At 41.5% G+C, this 16,886-nt stretch overlaps 2 protein-coding genes across 3 annotated transcripts; one reads left to right on the forward strand and one right to left on the reverse strand.

Moving 5' to 3' along the window:
- Positions 1–339: 339 nt before the first annotated feature.
- On the reverse strand, positions 340–10,683 carry atp6v1ab (ATPase H+ transporting V1 subunit Ab). The gene is made up of 15 exons (XM_079489655.1): positions 10,528–10,683; positions 7,048–7,149; positions 6,375–6,503; positions 5,487–5,701; positions 5,252–5,389; positions 4,975–5,126; positions 4,065–4,227; positions 3,864–3,972; positions 3,350–3,472; positions 3,068–3,182; positions 2,909–2,972; positions 2,429–2,632; positions 1,827–1,921; positions 1,227–1,398; positions 340–1,062 (listed from the first exon to the last, which is right to left on the reverse strand). The coding sequence occupies exons 2-15, from the start codon at positions 7,127–7,129 to the stop codon at positions 970–972; spliced, it is 1,854 nt and encodes a 617-aa protein (XP_079345781.1). The 5' UTR covers positions 7,130–7,149; positions 10,528–10,683; the 3' UTR covers positions 340–969.
- A 739-nt stretch (positions 10,684–11,422) lies between these two features.
- Positions 11,423–16,851, forward strand: naa50 (N-alpha-acetyltransferase 50, NatE catalytic subunit). Of its 2 annotated transcripts, none has more exons than XM_079489656.1 (5): positions 11,423–11,625; positions 13,804–13,940; positions 14,473–14,592; positions 15,060–15,126; positions 15,226–16,851. In XM_079489656.1, exons 1-5 carry the CDS (start codon positions 11,618–11,620, stop codon positions 15,401–15,403), a joined length of 510 nt encoding a protein of 169 aa, XP_079345782.1. In that variant the 5' UTR covers positions 11,423–11,617; the 3' UTR covers positions 15,404–16,851. The 2 variants fall into 2 exon arrangements, with proteins under 2 accessions (XP_079345782.1, XP_079345783.1); XM_079489657.1 differs by having other exon boundaries at positions 13,807–13,940.
- Positions 16,852–16,886: the final 35 nt, after the last annotated feature.

The following is a 16,886-nucleotide window of genomic DNA, read 5'->3' on the forward strand; positions in this document are numbered from 1 at the left end:
AAAAAAACTGTTTCAAAGCACCATAAGTCATAAGTGATGTCTAGTTCCCTACAAAAATCTAATGATAATTTGAGGGTTCACATTGCCCTGCTTGAAATGAGTTGTGATCGTGTGTGTAGAGTAGGCTACTTGACATACTATATCATATCTATACGGACCATACTTTGATTTGCTAAAATGCATTAAATAATATATCAAAGGTTTTGCCTTCTAAGGCTAATTCTCTACCAACATATTGCATCCAGGAAGGACAACTGAACATTCCACAGTGACATGCAGAGAGACCAGTTGAGCAAGACGAGTGAAAACACTACAATCATGAAAACAATGAGGCTAACACAGATTTTCCCCCCTAGTTTATTCTTTGGGAGTCGCATCATTTGTGGACAATCGAGGGCGCCAGAGCCCGACTCTTTACACATTCACACAGCAAGTACACAATACAGCACAGCTCGAAACAGAACCATAAAAACTAAACATGAAAAGGACAAAGAACAAAAGCATTCATGTCAAAATGCTGGCAATAAATAGTGACTGAATCTTTAAATTCATCCCCAATACTCTTCTGTACAGATGGTCTTTGAACAACGATAACATCAAATTAAGTCTTTCGAGAAGACCTACACAGCTACAGACAAAAATCATGTAAACGGAGCAGGACATGGCAGGGTAATGTGATCTCTCTCTCTCTCTCTCTCACATGCACACAGACACACACACACACACACACACACACACGAGCATGCAGAGGATCCAGAGTAGACCTGTGTGAGGCAACATAATGAATACAGTACATCCTTCTCTTTTTTCCTCCACATGATAATACAATGACACACACACACACACACACACACGCACACACAGAGAGATTGGCAGAGCACTGGTATAGGGAACACAGAGTGGCGGAATGTGATCCTGCATTGGAGGGGTCTGAGATGACAGTGGAAGGGGCGAGGGGTGAAAGAAAGCCTATTCCTCAAGTGTGCGGAAGGAGTTCTGCATGTCCTCCAGCAGCTGGGCATAATCTGCCTTGATCTTCGGTTCGCCGTCCTTGACAGGGTCCTGTAGCAACAAGGAGAAACGAGTCACGTTAAAGTGCATCGCAAACCTGGGTGACATTTCTTTGTGTGACACACACTGTCCATCGTGACCCACGAGGACTTCCTCCTCTGCAGTTTGCAATGGTTTCTCATGTGACACACAGACACAGACACACACACACACACCTTGAACTTCATGGTGCTAATCCTGTAGAGAATCTCCCCCATGTGCTCTTTGATCATGGCCCAGGTAATCCTATTGTCACTCTGCGCCGTGGCCTCCACTGCATGCCGTGCCATGTCATAAAAGGCTATCATGTTAGACAGAATGCCCACTGTCTTATAGAATGGACAGAACCTGAAGAGATGCAAAAGAAATAAGGGAGAGGGGAAAAAAAGAATAATTCAAGTCAGTGTGTAGAGCAGAGGCGGTCCAAATCCATTTCTGGCCTGGCCAAAATCCATACAATGAGAAAAAAAGGACAAAAACAAGACCTGAGAACTATTAAAATTGACAGCTGATTGGCCGTTGTGGTAGAGCGCGACCCTCAATCACCCATTGGAATGTAAATGCATGCCTTTCAGCCTTTGTATCCCACTCGTCTGGCAGGTATATCTCTTTAAAAACCTTTAGTGCTACGATTGTGCGCGGGGAGACGACAATTAACATATCTTGCCTGGCCAAAACGTAATTCCTGGATACGCCACTGGTGTAGAGTGGCACATTAAAGGTAGATGAGTGAAGTGATTTGGACAGTGGGTATAAGTGATTGTGCGTGACATTACCTGTCGTATGGTGTGTAACCGTTCTGCTGCAGGAAGTCGTCTTTGAGCAGCTTGGCAACCTCCAGAGTAATCTTATCTGATTCTGCCAGTGAAGCCTGTAAGAATATCAAACTGTCATCAAACTCATCTTGTGCTGTGGATTCGTCTCAAGCACTTTCGGACTCTGTTCTTAACCCATTTTGACCTGACACAAGATTCTACAAATGCCTTCTAAACCCTGACAGTTTTCTGAAAAACCTATGTTTCTATGTCAGTGGTGCTCAACCTTTTTCATGTCAATGGCCCCCAGAATTATCTCTATTGGGCCACGGACCCACATCTCAAAATATGTAGTTCCAGGGACCCCCCAGGAGCAAATATTTTAGTTAAAAATGTTCGCTCTGAAATATATATATATATTCAATGATTTGCGCCACATTTTAACGATTTGTCAAAAATAGCAGACCTACAAGCTTGTAGATCTGCTATTTTTCAATAGCTAAAGTATAACGTAACGCTTAAAACACCAAAAGGGGTTCCCGCCCAAAATGGGTTAAAAGGTGCTATACAAATAATTATTATAATTTATTTTCTGTCTATTAACCGTTTCTCCTTCCACTCACCTTTCCAACCAACTGTACGATCTCAGCCAGGTCCTCCTCTTCCTGCAGAATCTCCTTAGCCTTGGTGCGGAGAGGCACAAACTCAGGGAAGTGCTTGTCGTAGTACTCATCCAGAGCACGTGTGTATTTGCTGTAGCTGATCAACCAGTTGACGGAGGGGAAGTGCTTCCTTTGAGCCAGCTTCTTATCAAGACCCCAGAACACCTGTAAATTGAAGACACGTGAGATAACATTAAACATAGGATGCCTTTGTACGACACTGAATTCTTGTTGGACGTCAAAGAATTCATCTGAACATTTGAGCGCAATAAGAACTCGATTATACCTCAAATTAAGGAAATGTGGTTAAGAAAAAAGGTCATAACATTGCTTCCTAAAGAATGACCTAACATTTTATTACCAGATTGCAGCCATAAATTATTCCTAGTGGTCTTTGTGTGTTCTTAAAAGTGTCCAATATGTAATTGGAATATTATTTACCTGCACAATACCCAGAGTGGCTGAAGTCACAGGGTCAGAGAAATCTCCACCAGGAGGTGACACACTGAAGAGACACCAAACACATCACTTTACCATTTTTGTCACTGTCCAGAGATGAGAGCATTGACTCCCCCTAGTGGTAAAGAGATATACACTCACGCTCCAACGATGCTGACACTGCCCTCTCTCTCAGGGTTACCTAGACACTTCACTCTTCCAGCACGCTCGTAGAAGGAAGCCAGACGGGCTCCCAGGTAGGCAGGATAGCCACTGTCTATTGGCAAAATGTTATTATTATTAAATATAATTCTCATTCAGCAAGCCACAAATTAGCTTGACTGACATTTGTGCTCTTATGTTATTTTGAGATAAAATACATACGTTTGAGGGATGATTTTTTTTATCCCCAATACTGTATTGTCCATTATTGTCCACACTTACCTGCAGGCATCTCAGCCAGACGGCCAGATATCTCCCTGAGAGCCTCAGCCCAACGAGACGTAGAGTCGGCCATCATGCTCACATGGTATCCCATGTCTCGGAAGTACTCGGCCAACGTGATCCCTAGACAAGACATGCTCCGTTAGCACACGATCCACCCGAGGGATCTCACAATGCATTCAATCTGTGGTTGTCATTGATTATATTCTAAACGTGGCAGGTCATCGTTTCCCATATTACTTTGTTGCTTTATTGTTCGTTGATTGATTGGTTTTATTTATTTTGACATTTCACTAGAGGATAAGCCCCTTGAGATGCAGCATCTTGTTTTCAAGGGGGCCCTCGAAAACGTTGGTGCTTTCACTGCTTTGAGTTCTGCGATTAGCTAGAGTATTTTCTAGTACTGATTCAATCAAGAGCATTTTCTAAACTAAGTAGGGTTAGTAGGCAATCAAAATGGATAACCCTGGATCAAGTAGGGTCAGCTGGTGTCTTGTTAGCTTGACAGATATACCTGTATAGATGGAAGCTTCTCTGGCAGCCACAGGCATATTGGAAGTATTGGCCACGAGCGTCGTTCTTTTCATGATGCTCTCAGTCTTGCCGTCCACCTCCATTGTCAGCTGATGGGTCAGACATGCTGTCAATCACTCTGAACGCCAATAGGAAAGCAACTGCTATGTGAAAAGGTCATGAAGTGACTACAACCACACACCTCAGGAAAGTCTCGCAGTACTTCAGACATCTCATTACCACGTTCCCCGCAGCCCACATAGACGATGACGTCACTGTTGGAGTACTTGGACAGGGACTGGGAGATGACGGTTTTGCCACAGCCAAAAGCTCCTGGGATGGCTGTGGTGCCTCCCTGAACACACCTTCACAGACACAGAAGTATGGGGAAATATTTCAAATGAGATATATTGCATTGATTGGATCCAAGAAGTCCTGTCTATGCTAAAGCTGGAGAGAATTAGGTATAATGTCCATGGCTCACGAGAGAAGTTTGACAGAACCTGGTCTACGTTTATCTCATATGCTGAAAACTTCACATTCCCTTAGGGGACAGATGAGGGCACCGGTAACTAGACCCCATGTTCCATCCCCCTAGTGGGGACTGGGGTCGATGTGGCCAGAATACACCACCTTCCCGGGATTATGATTGCTGGTGGCGATTACTACCATTACTTCTATTGATTAACAATATTTACCATGCATATATGTATACATGTGTGTGTGTGTGTGTGTATGTGTGTATGCATATATCTATCTTTTATCTTTTTCTTTACAGTTTGTGCCTTTATTGTTTAGTTTTTTTGTATTTTCTTTGTCTTTTGTGTATGTTTGTGCTATCCTATTCTCTATATACATTTATATACTCTATCCTTGCATCTGCTGTCTCTGGACGGGGGGTGGGGTACAGGGGAGGGGGGGGGGGGGACTGAACTGTTTTGACTGAATTGCCTGTCTGTACTAACCTGTAAAAAGGAATAAAAACAAAGTAAACACAAAAGATATATTGCATTGATTCGGAGCTGAGCTACAGCAAGCGTATGAGACACCGTGGTATCGCTCTGTGAAGGGACAAATTGGACAGGAGACATCCGAGAAGAGGACAAACTTACGGGAAGAGGGCATCCAGTACCCTCTGTCCTGTCAGCAGTGGGTGATTGGCAGGCAGTTTCTCTGTTACAGGACGAATCTGTCTGACAGGCCACACCTGAATCATGGTAAACTTTTCTTTGATGCCTTCGAACTCCAGCTCCATCACCACATCCTGACACACATACACACGCACAAGAATGCACACAGACACACAATATACCAGCAGCGTTAACACAAAAGAGAAAGTGACACAACTACTTAATGCACAACTGTAGTGGTATGTCATAGGGAACTCACATTGACGTTGTAGTTTCCAGGGGGAGCCACGTAAGTCACAGTGCCTCTGTTTCTTGGTGGTAGCATGATCTTGTGCTTGATGAGGGAGTTCTCAAACACCACCCCATAGATGTCTCCTCCTGTGATGTGACTGCCAACCTGATAGTAGGAAAGAAGGAAAGCACGTCATTGTACAAGCTGGATTCAATATCCGAATGGAAACCAAATATTATTTCTGCATATAATACGACCATACCCGCAGGCTCTTGCCGGGAGTAAACTCCCATTGAATATCTCGATTGAGGGCTCCTATGTTCACACCGCGTGGGATGTAGATGCTTTGTGTCAGGTCATTGATATCCTTCAGGGGCCGCTGGATACCATCAAAGATGGAACCCATGCATCCGGGGCCCAACTCCACGGAGAGAGGCTTCCCTGTACGCAGCACAGGGTCTCCCACACTTACACCAGCTGCAGCACCGCTTAGGAAAACACAACCTGCAGAATAATTATATCCCAAATAGATAACGTGATCTGCTATGCCTATGCAATCTCGATAAATGGTCAAATAGTTGCATATTTTTGATATCCTATATATAGGTTTAATGTTTGTTTTTAAAAACGCCATCGACAATGAAGGGAAAATTTACGTCATGTTTTTCCTAAGACAAACATTAAATGCCATTAACAATAAAGAGAATTTAATGTTTGTTTTGACACCGTTTGTTTTACATCACCATTACATCACCTAATCAACATGAGTTAGAATATATTGGCGCCCCTCACTTCACACAGGTGTGATTTTTCACTTTTGGTGGATAATTAATGAGACACTCAAATTTCCAGAGCCTTAACTGCTGCCGTAAAACAGTCACCGCCATGAGCCAGAGCCGATATGAAGGCAAAGAACAGAAGAAAAGAAAAAACAAATAAATGGAAGAGCTTTGAGCTTGAAACACCACAACTGTAGAGCATCAGTCGCATTGGAGCCTTCAGTGTGCAATCGTTTTTTGTATTCGTTTTTCCTCTGCTTTTTTCTCAGCACGTGCCCAAGCTTTGTTTGGGGGATGTGCATGTCGTTTCCCTTTTTTCAAAGAACAGAAGGCTGTAAGTGTCATAACAATACTGCCAGACAAAAAGATACATGTCTCCTCGTAGACCTGGATGGTGGCCATGTCTCCCTCCAGCCTGATGATCTCTCCCACCAGCTCAGAGTGGCCCACACGAACCAGCTCGTACATGGCTGCTCCCGCCATGGCCACGGCTGTCACCACTAGAGAAAACAGGACAAACAACCTGCCAATGAGCCTACTTACTGCAATGGTGTCTTGTGTAAACAACTGAAAGTGAATTTTCTCAAAGAACAAAATGACCAATTTTCCCTTATTCATATTCTTGTTGCAATAACTTTCCCACCATGTATGATGTACTTAATCATTATAAACAACAACAAAAAGCAGACCAGTGTAATCTCCATCAGTTCCAAACATTGTTATCTGAAATGTGTTGTAAGTAGCCTTGCCGAGCCATGAGGCCCAGGAGCCTATCTCCTGTTTCTGTAGCGTGAGGCAGCTTGATGTACAAGTACACCCCCTGGACATGACGCTAGTATGTCGCAGGGACTTACCCCCAATCCAACCCATTTTTAGAGTCTTTGGTATGACCCGGCCGGGGATCGAACCCCGACCTCCCAGTCTCAGGGCGGACACTCTAACCACAAGGCCACTGAGCTGGTGAAATTTGTTGTGGAACGATTAAAAGATGGACAAAGAATGAATGGAACTAGTAAAATGCTGTGAAAGTGTGTCAGTGTTAACCTGGTCCGGACACTCCATGGACGTATCCAAACTCGCTCTCGTCCTCCTCATCTCGGATCTTGGGCAGCCTGGACATGTCCATCTTAACTGGCTAATCTTTGACTGGGAATAGAAGAACAAGAATATGTCGTAATAGAAGCATTATGAAATAGAGGAATACATAATGTTACTGGAGTCCAAATAAAAAGGGATTTTGTTGCCATTACTTTACTTCCTTATTTGAAAACATATTTGTACACTAAAGCCTTTCCTTAGATTCATCATGTTGCTCATTTTTTCATGTCCATGTATGTACTGTATATGCTTCGGTTCTATTATTGTCTTACACTGACTATTTTTATGCATTTATTTGATTGTTGTTTATCCTTTGACACTGTAAAGCACTTTGTAAACATTGTTTTCGAAAAGCACTTTATAAATAAAGTTTATTATTATTGCCATTTTAATTTCATGTCCTTTTAATCTGTGCAATGAATGAGTGCAACAATTGTATTTATCTCCATGTCTAAACTTTAAACTGATACCCAACTTAGGGCTGGGTATCATGGGCAATGTTTCAATACCAGTCTTCAGAAAACTATAAAATTGTATCATTATTTTTGTAACAGGCTTTTCTAAATCTACATCTAAATATGATCCTAGATTACTATTGCTAGATTACTTGCATACTGTAAATAGCTCTGGATTAAGAGCGATGGCTAAATGCCTAAATTGTAAATGCAACCAATTAATCAATATTTTCTTCTACATTTTATATTAAACTAATGTATTGCTACAAGGCCAATACTGTAATTTACTGCAGACTTGTCTTTACGTTTTATCATCATCATCCACACTAAACTAAATCATAGTTGGCATGGCCACTGGCCAGACAATATCAGGGCTATTTCTTTCCCGCACTGACAGATTCATCTGGTTTTCAACTAAGGCTAACTAAATCAAACCATTTAATGAATTGCATTCATCACAATCACTTGATCCTCTTTGCCTAACAGTCTGTATGCGTCTTATCTTTTGCCCACATAGTGATATTGAGGAGGTTACAGCTAAAATCATGAATTGTCACTTCAACAACATCCGATCTCAGCATTAGGGAGTCCAAAGTAGGACACTAGTACAGCACCAGCACTCCTCATGCCTGCTTCGGCTACGTGTCCAGTGCTCCAGGGCTTGTAGCTGCGTCAGAGTGTGACGCAGCATGCTAACATTAGAAGGGAATCCCACACTAGCAGCACTGAGGATACACGATGCAATGTTGATGGATTGGATGCCTCATCTTTCTCCTTCACACACACAGCATGTAGTACACAGCATATACAATACATTTTAAATGCAATTCCTCTTTTGTTCTTACACATTTACCCTCTCACACTGATCCAATCATTTACACTATCATACCCACACAAGCTGTGCAGTCAGCAGTTGCTGAAGTCTATTCTGTTGCTAGTCGTGAGTCGTGACAGAATTCAAGCCTAGCTGATTTACAGGCAACTGACGGCAGGTGCTGCACTGCTGCGACAGCATCAAAAAACCACTTTCATCCTATGATGCTTACTGTAGCTATAGAGACGCATTGAATACAAATTCTGCGCTCATTGTCTCTGTACTGAGAAACACACACAGCATGTGTGCACTGCACTAGTCTTGTGCCCTTGTCCTTCCCTCCCACTACTCCCCTTTATGCTAGCTTGAACCATCTGTGCAGGAATAAAGAAGCTCCATCAATAGGTCTCTCCTGGAACTACAAGGGTTATTTGTTTTCAAAGACATCTAAAGGCTGCATGCGTGATCGTCATAGTTGTAGTGCAACAACAATGATCAATAAAAAACATGGACCTTGGGTAGCTCAAATTGCGTTGGGTCAAGGTCAAGGAGGTCTCATTCACTGCTGCCGTTTTTTTCCCCCTTTATCTTCTTTGTACATAGTGTAGTGTTTTGTATTTGTTGATGACATGTATTAGTGTTAATTTTATGCTATGTTGATTAATTGATAATTGAATACATAGTACCACAATGGAAACAAGTCTCCACTCCCCAGGACTTTTTGGTGTTATCCTGACTGTACCACATGCCGTTTACACTGGCTGGATTGATATGCTGACATATGTCCACTTTTATTGCAGACACTAACATTCAAAGTAAAAGATTATAATAAATAACTACACTGCGTTACTCTAAGGCTTGTTATTTCATAATCGCCATTCTTTTTACAGTCACCAAACGTTGTTATAAACTTTCTTAGATCATAACTCACAATAATTTTGCCTGATAATAATTTCCATCTAAATGAGGTTCATGGTAAGAACCTATAGACATTATAAGACTTCATCACATGATACTGGACACATGACTGGCTGACTGCAACGAACCCGATTGAGGAAGTGGAAAGATGTAGTGGACTCAAACTGGGAAGTCCAAGGAGCGTGTGTGTGTGTGTGTGTGTGTGTAAAAATCCCCATCACTATTTTTTGGAGAAAAAAAATGTCCAAGGGGCTTACTCATCTTGCCCTTTTGTATAACACGAATACTATTTTGTCTCCGTTGTAATTTACAATTTGATCAACAAGGAGTATAGAAATTAAATGAAAGGTGCTTGTTTACTTGTCCTAGAGACCGGATGACCCAGAACAGACAGGAGTGGAGATCCTTTGTTGCTTGCCCTACATGCCAGCCGGCAGTAAGTAAGAGACCGGATATAATTGAGAATTGTTAGGCCTTTGCAAATCTATTGACATTTTATAAATGACAGACTGCACTGCTGCACTGAAGCAGACATTGAGGTGCACTGGTGCAGTGATGATCAGAGCCTACGCGAGAACGTTACACAAAAATGTTGCATGTAAGTGCGATGGCCATGCAATGCACAACAGCATCATCGATTCCTGACATGCTGATGTTAATTGTTAAATAATAACCTCTGTGAACCACAACCTGGCTGATCACATGACACTAAAACGATAACATTATGTCACTGACTGACACTGTCAAATGCAGATATAAAGCATAAACGTTATAAAGAGAATGACTGACTGACAGTACCAGCGATGGTATATTAATATTAGATCCACGTATCAATGCGTAATCATGACCGTAAAATGCAAAACGTTAGGTTACTAAGTTAAAAAAAAAATACATTTTGTTCTAGTGACACAGCGTTCACAGCTCACAAACATGCCACACGACAACACAAACATACTGGCTCTGCACAATTATAACGTTACCTGACTTATTTATAAATCATCATTTTACAGTATGTGATATAGCATTAGGCTACTTGTATATTTACATACATATGACAGGCATACTAAACAAACATGATATGGCTTTGGCCTTGCGGAACACATATCGCTGGCTCTGCCATTTTGGCGCATTTGGATGTATTAAAATCACGATCAACCGACGCCATTATTATCATATCTACTCAAACAACATTGCACAATAAAAAACAAACCCCACAGTGGTTGATATGAACGTCGTTACCTTGTGAAAATGACTGTGGTTAGGTGGTGTGCTGCCGCACTCGTCGAGAGAACTGAGAGGAGAGATGATGCGTGACAGTGGATGGTTGGTCAGCTGACTTCATTCACTTGACTTCTGCTGCTGCACCAACCGCTGCAACGGCTGCCATTCTGGCTCCTGCCGCAAAGATTGTATACAAGACATGAGACAAGACATTAAATATTGTTACTGTATTTCCTGTATTTTTACTGTATTTGCTTTTTGTTTTTTGACTTGTTGTATTTTTTCTTTGTTTTGTTTTTACCCTGCTCTGTGCAGCACTTTGGAACATTGTTTTAAAAAGGTGCTATATAAATAAAATTCATTATCATTATCATTGAAATGAAATGAAGTCCAGGACAGGTTCAAACATATTTACTTTTTCTTTTTGCATTCGTGTTGAGGTATTTACTAGTGGAATATAATGTACGTGTACACCCGTCTTTTCCAAACTTCTCCGGGGTTACCCTTACCTTTTTTAATAATCTGAACGCCTCTCATCTTTTAGTCAGATGATCATCTTTGTACTGACGTTAGATCCAAAATGGGGGTGGGCCGGTGGGCGGGTTCATGATTTTTTTTAATGTTATTTTTTTTTACATTTTAATTGTAATCCATGTCATAACAGATAGATATGAACAAACAATAATGGATCTTGCCAAAAGTGTGTGTTTATGTTATGTATCTCTGGGGAATGGGGTTTCTTAATTTCTTTCCTTTTAATTTCTTCATTTCCTCCCTCCTCCACAATATATGCAATAAATACGCGTGTCCTCTAGTTTAGATCGTTCACATTTAGCATTTTTTTCCCTCCTTTATCCACAAATGGTTGAAAAATCCCACAAAAAGTGAAAGTAGTGACAGAATAGCATGCACCCCAAGTTGCGCATGCGCAGGTCAGGGTTGACAGTCGTGTGGCTAACCGTTAGCATCGATCGCAAGTAGTACCTACATGTGGAGGGTAAAACGGGAGGTAACCCCGACCCCAACAAGTCTTCCAAAAGAATTCCTTCGGACATAAGCGGATCTCATCTTCAAACACATCGAAACGAAGGAATACTAGAGGGTCACAATGAAAGGGTGAGTTCGCGCATTTAGAGGCACGGCTGGAGAGGTAGCACGAGTAAAGTTTTTTCCATGTCTCATTTTCTAGCGGGGGGAGGAGGCTACGAGGCTAGCTGATAGCTTGGAATAAACCGGCTAAACACACCATGGTGTAGTCAGTGACGTCACAACTACGCGTTATAATAGCGGAAGTGTACCTAACCTGGCTGCTTTGGTTATTAAAAAAAAAAGACTGACTGTCCAAAAACTAAAAGCAGGCTAATTATCACTGGCTGCTTTGGTTATAAAAAAAAGACTGACTGTCCAAAAACTAAAAGCAGGCACATTACACTTTATTAACAGTTTGCCCAAAAGGGCACGGTGGTACAGATTTATACAAAAATAATGCAAAGAGGTTAGCTCTGGTCCATAGCTCTAATGCCCCTTTGCATTAGATAAAAAGGCATTGGAGATATGGACCAGAGCTAGCCAGAAGTACACAGCCAGGGCTTGTGGTCCCAATTCATCGAGACGAATAATAAAGGTTTAACTATCTTTTTGTAAAATAATAAAACAAAAAACAGCCTGTGCATTGGCTATTTTCACTAGTCTACATCATTGACCCCGCTCCCGGTGAAGTGATTATTTTACCGGACAACATTTTTTTTGATTTTTTTTTAAAGGGTTCGCGCGAGTGCAGGCTATAATACTTCCTTGTTTGTGACATCACACACTTGCCCTTGGTGTCTTTCTTGTGCAGTCGGCAAGCTAAGCTCTTTTCATTATTGTTGGATAAAATGTGCAAACGACAGCACCGTGGCTGGCTGCTAGTGCAGGTTTAAGTCAGGTCGCTACTTAACAGTAGATAATGGCCGTCGTGCTTGTTAACGAGGAAGCTAAGCTATTAGCTAACTACCGCCGTTCATCTGCGCGGCTAACTGAGCTAGACAGTCAACATACTTTAGCCACGCTATTGGCAACAGAGTACATACAGATACGCTAACATTTGGGTTAGCTGCCCGCAAGTCCGGCAGGCAGTTATCTGGTGGATGGCTAGTCAGGTCACACTGGTCAATCTTGCCAGGTTTCATGTTGGTCAGGTCTGGTAATTAACTGCTGTTGCCCCAGAACGTTACTACTGCCATTAACTCCAGTCAAAAGTAACTCTGTCAAAGACCGACAGTCGTAATTTGTAGTCATAATATAATTGCATTCAATTGGACTACTGCTGTGATACATTTGACTTGACTTAAAATTTCAGTTCGTGTCATATGATTGTCAATTTATTGTCTATGATTGAAAAATTAAAATGATGGCTCTTTGCTGTCATTGCTGCTCCGAGGAGACCACCCCTGGTGAACATCACACCACACGTGACCGACAGCTGTTGGCGGCGGCACAGAGATATTGCAGTTGCAGTTACCCTATAAATACTATGAACTATTTAAAGTCTTTAGGCTTCTCGCCAATGGACACAACTTCATGTAAAGTTTGAAAGTGTCATGAAATGTATAAGCATGTATTATTAGTGTTTCAATAAGAAAATATATGTGGCCATGATGGCCATCAGTCCATGTCATATTCATGTTATGGTGTACGTGGGCTGTGTTGTAGGTGCAGGTGTTCTTTGTCTAGAATTCTGGCAAATGCATGCCTTGTCAGGCTTGTCTGGCATAAGGTGGTGCATAAGGTCTGTCTGTGCACCTGGACTGGCCGAAGTAGATCCAAATAATATGTTTATGCGCATGCATAAAGTGAGTGGCAAAGTGAGTTTAATGCAATCAGATACCACTTTTCTGTTTGGATGTATGGGTAAGGCCAGAAAGTAGTTTTTTGCCACTCAGTAGGCGTTCCCGCATAACTTCCGGGTATGATGAGGATCATGCCACGTCCTTTGTCTATATAGAAGTGTCTATTTGTACGTCTCTAAATGTTTTTGATGAATTGAACATTGTGGACCCTATTGGAAACAAGTGTAATGCTTAATTGGGTCGTCCACTCACAGTTAACAGCCTTTGTATTGAGTTTGTGCTTGAAATGTACTGTAATTCTGCAAACTGTTAATACATTTTTCAATCAATCAATCAAAACATACACTATACTTTTGAAGCAGCCGTATATGTGCAAAATGTATTTTGTTTAGGTTTAGGGTTTGTTTGTGTAGCTAAGTTGCCAACTTTACCAGTCTTTGTGACCATTTTTCTTTTGTTCCAGTAGCCGGATCGAGCTGGGGGACGTTACGCCCCACAACATTAAGCAGCTAAAACGCCTGAACCAGGTCATCTTCCCCGTCAGCTACAATGACAAGTTCTACAAAGATGTTCTGGAAGTGGGGGAGCTTGCCAAGCTAGGTGAGATACATACATATCACTTGAATTAGATAACCAAAAATGTATTTATTCCATTTTAGGTTTTTCTACACAATACAATAAGATCACCTAAGACAGTGGTTCTCAAAGAGCGTACAAAATGTTTCATAGTACCTCTTGTAGACATGTAAGGGTCCATTTGGTTTCTAACTATCAATCATTTAGCTGGGGTCCCCCTGGAACCCCCTAAAGGACCCCTGGCGTCCCCAAACCCCTCTTTGAGAACCCCTGCCCAAGATAATGTGTGGGCCATGTCTGAAGTTCTGAACTTAAGAAAACATTTAAAAGAATTTCCCTTCACTTATTATCTGTCAATGATATTCTGAAGTTATGTCATAATACAAAATGCCTAATAAAAAAAGTATTTAAAAAAAAAAGAAGAATTTCCCTTCCTTCACAATATCTAAGCTTAAAATCATTTAGAACTTGCCTATAGTTGCACATAAAAAGCAAACACTTGCACTCACCAATCTATACTTATGCTTCACCTTCTTCCTTTTTTTTTGTACTTCAGCATACTTCAATGACATTGCTGTGGGCGCTGTCTGCTGCAGAGTGGATCACTCCCAGAACCAGAAGAGACTGTACATCATGACACTCGGCTGCCTAGCACCCTACCGTAGATTAGGAATAGGTACAGTATTGACTATATATAGTCTATACCAGTGGTTCTCAATTTGTTCATGTCAAGGACCCCCACACATATATATATATTTTTAACAACACATTGTGAATTTGGAATACGAGACTGCTCGCCCCTTTACCAACTCGCCCCCGGGATTTTTTAAATGTAGTTAACAGTTAATTTAGTATTTCCCTCACTCTCTGAAATCTGAAATGATTTGATTGTATAGTAGTCGATCTCTATACTCTTTTAGAAAGAACATGTCACAGAGACGGTGACTGCTTAATTAAGTTAATTTAGGACCTTCTAGCAGTTAATTTCGTTTTATTAATCACATTTCTTCCATGTAATCACATTTCTTCCTCCCCCCCCCCCCCCCCCCCCCCAAGACACTTTGAGAACCACTCATCAGCAGTACTTCACAGTGGACTTCACTTGGGTTTTGTTTTAAAAACTGTACTGTACTCTCATTCTAGGTACGAAGATGCTTAATCACGTGCTAAACATCTGTGAGAAGGATGGTACCTTTGACAACATTTACCTGTGAGTGGTAGTACTTTCAATGATGTAATGACTGACTGTGTTGGGTTTCAAATAAATGTAGCTGTCACTAACCCTGAATCCTGTCTCCCTCCCCTGCAGTCACGTGCAGATCAGCAACGAGTCAGCCATTGACTTTTACCAGAAGTTTGGCTTTGAGATCATTGAAACAAAGAAGAATTACTACAAGAGGATAGAGCCTGCAGATGCCCATGTGCTTCAGAAAAGTCTGCGCAGCCTGTGTCCACCCCCTGCTGGAGAGCTGCAGAAGACAGAGTAGATGGCATGGCTTTTTGGAAAGGGCATGACTGTGCCCACCTCCACAGACACAGAACTGTGACAGATGCCCCAGGGTCGACACATCAAACATTTTCTTCAAAGGACTTTAAAAAGAGAAAATAAATTTAAAGTACAAAAATGCTGTTTATTTTACAAAGGGTCCCCTTAATTTTGAGTATCGTTTTATTTCCCCTGCCCACTTTTTTTTTCTTTTTGCATTTATATATTTGGAAATGACAATATGTTCAGAAGCCAAAAAAAGTGTTCCTGTAGACCAAGTTCAATGCAGTGTTCCTGATGCCAACGGTCTGTTTAAGGCTTGGTGGAAGGGGTTTGGTGCTTGCAATTCATACTGTTCATATTTCGGTTGTTTTAATACGGTTCTAAAATGAAGGGGAAATGTCATACCGTTCAGGCGAAAGATGGTTGGAAAGTTGATTTGAAGTCGGAAAATCTTTGAGAGACCACCTTTGCCAAACAAAGCCCTGACGGATAAGCTTGGAGCAATCGTTCCAAGTTGTCAGTGACATTTGGATCACTCAGAGATCCTCACCACCTGAACCAGGGACCTGTGGGAAGAGTTTGACAGTGGATCAAGCCTTGATGAAATGTCACGTCCGCAGCTCTGCTAGTAAGAGGAGGAGAGCAGAAATGTGCTGCCTCTGAATGGACTTGAGGAAAGGAACGATTTAGAGGTGGTGGGAAGAGATGGTCATCACTCATGTTTTCTGAATGATTTTGTTTTTCAGCCTGTTAAAATGAATTCTCAATCTTTTTTTTTTTTTCCTTTTTTTTTTTACATTGAGGTGGTTAATGGCTCAGAGTTTCCCCTGGGTTTACAGCAGAAAGTATATCAATATTCACTCAACTCATGAGAGTAAGGGAGAGAATTCAACAAAACATGCAATAACTGTTTTGGAATGTATACCAGTATTAGGAACAGAGTAGTCTCGCGTTTTTGAATTGCCGTAACAGTCAACAATAACCAATTGCAATCAATTTTGGCAATACAATGTTCTTCTACATCAGTGCTTTTCTTTATTTTTCAGTGCTCGAGATGGTGTAGTAGACTACTAGACTGTCTCTGGATGTATGGTGCCTTTAATCTGGCACTTTATGTTTGGCCACCTATCGGAAATCCAGGCGCTTCAAGGTTGCTCACTTTCTGGAGTGGTTGTCGGTCTACCTCTGTTATGGCCTATTCCTATGAATTGGTGGTGGAGGTTGCTCTCTGTTGTCTGGATATCTGCTTAGTACGCCTTCTTTGGCAGACCATAGTCACCATACTGCCCAGGGGAAGCTCTGACCCTCTGCATGCTGGGAGAGTTGTGTCCTCTCCACTGTAGTATAAGCATGTTTTTTTTTTTTTTTCTTTGAAGAATTTTATCTTTTCTGGAGCTCTATATTGTAAGACTTTTTAACCTCTAAATAAAGGAAATAATATTTGCATTAATTTGCATTATTTGGGGACTGTACTCATCCAA

The sequence above is a fragment of the Electrona antarctica genome (genome assembly GCF_951216825.1).
Source record: "Electrona antarctica genome assembly, chromosome: 20".
Lineage (NCBI taxonomy): Eukaryota > Metazoa > Chordata > Actinopteri > Myctophiformes > Myctophidae > Electrona > Electrona antarctica.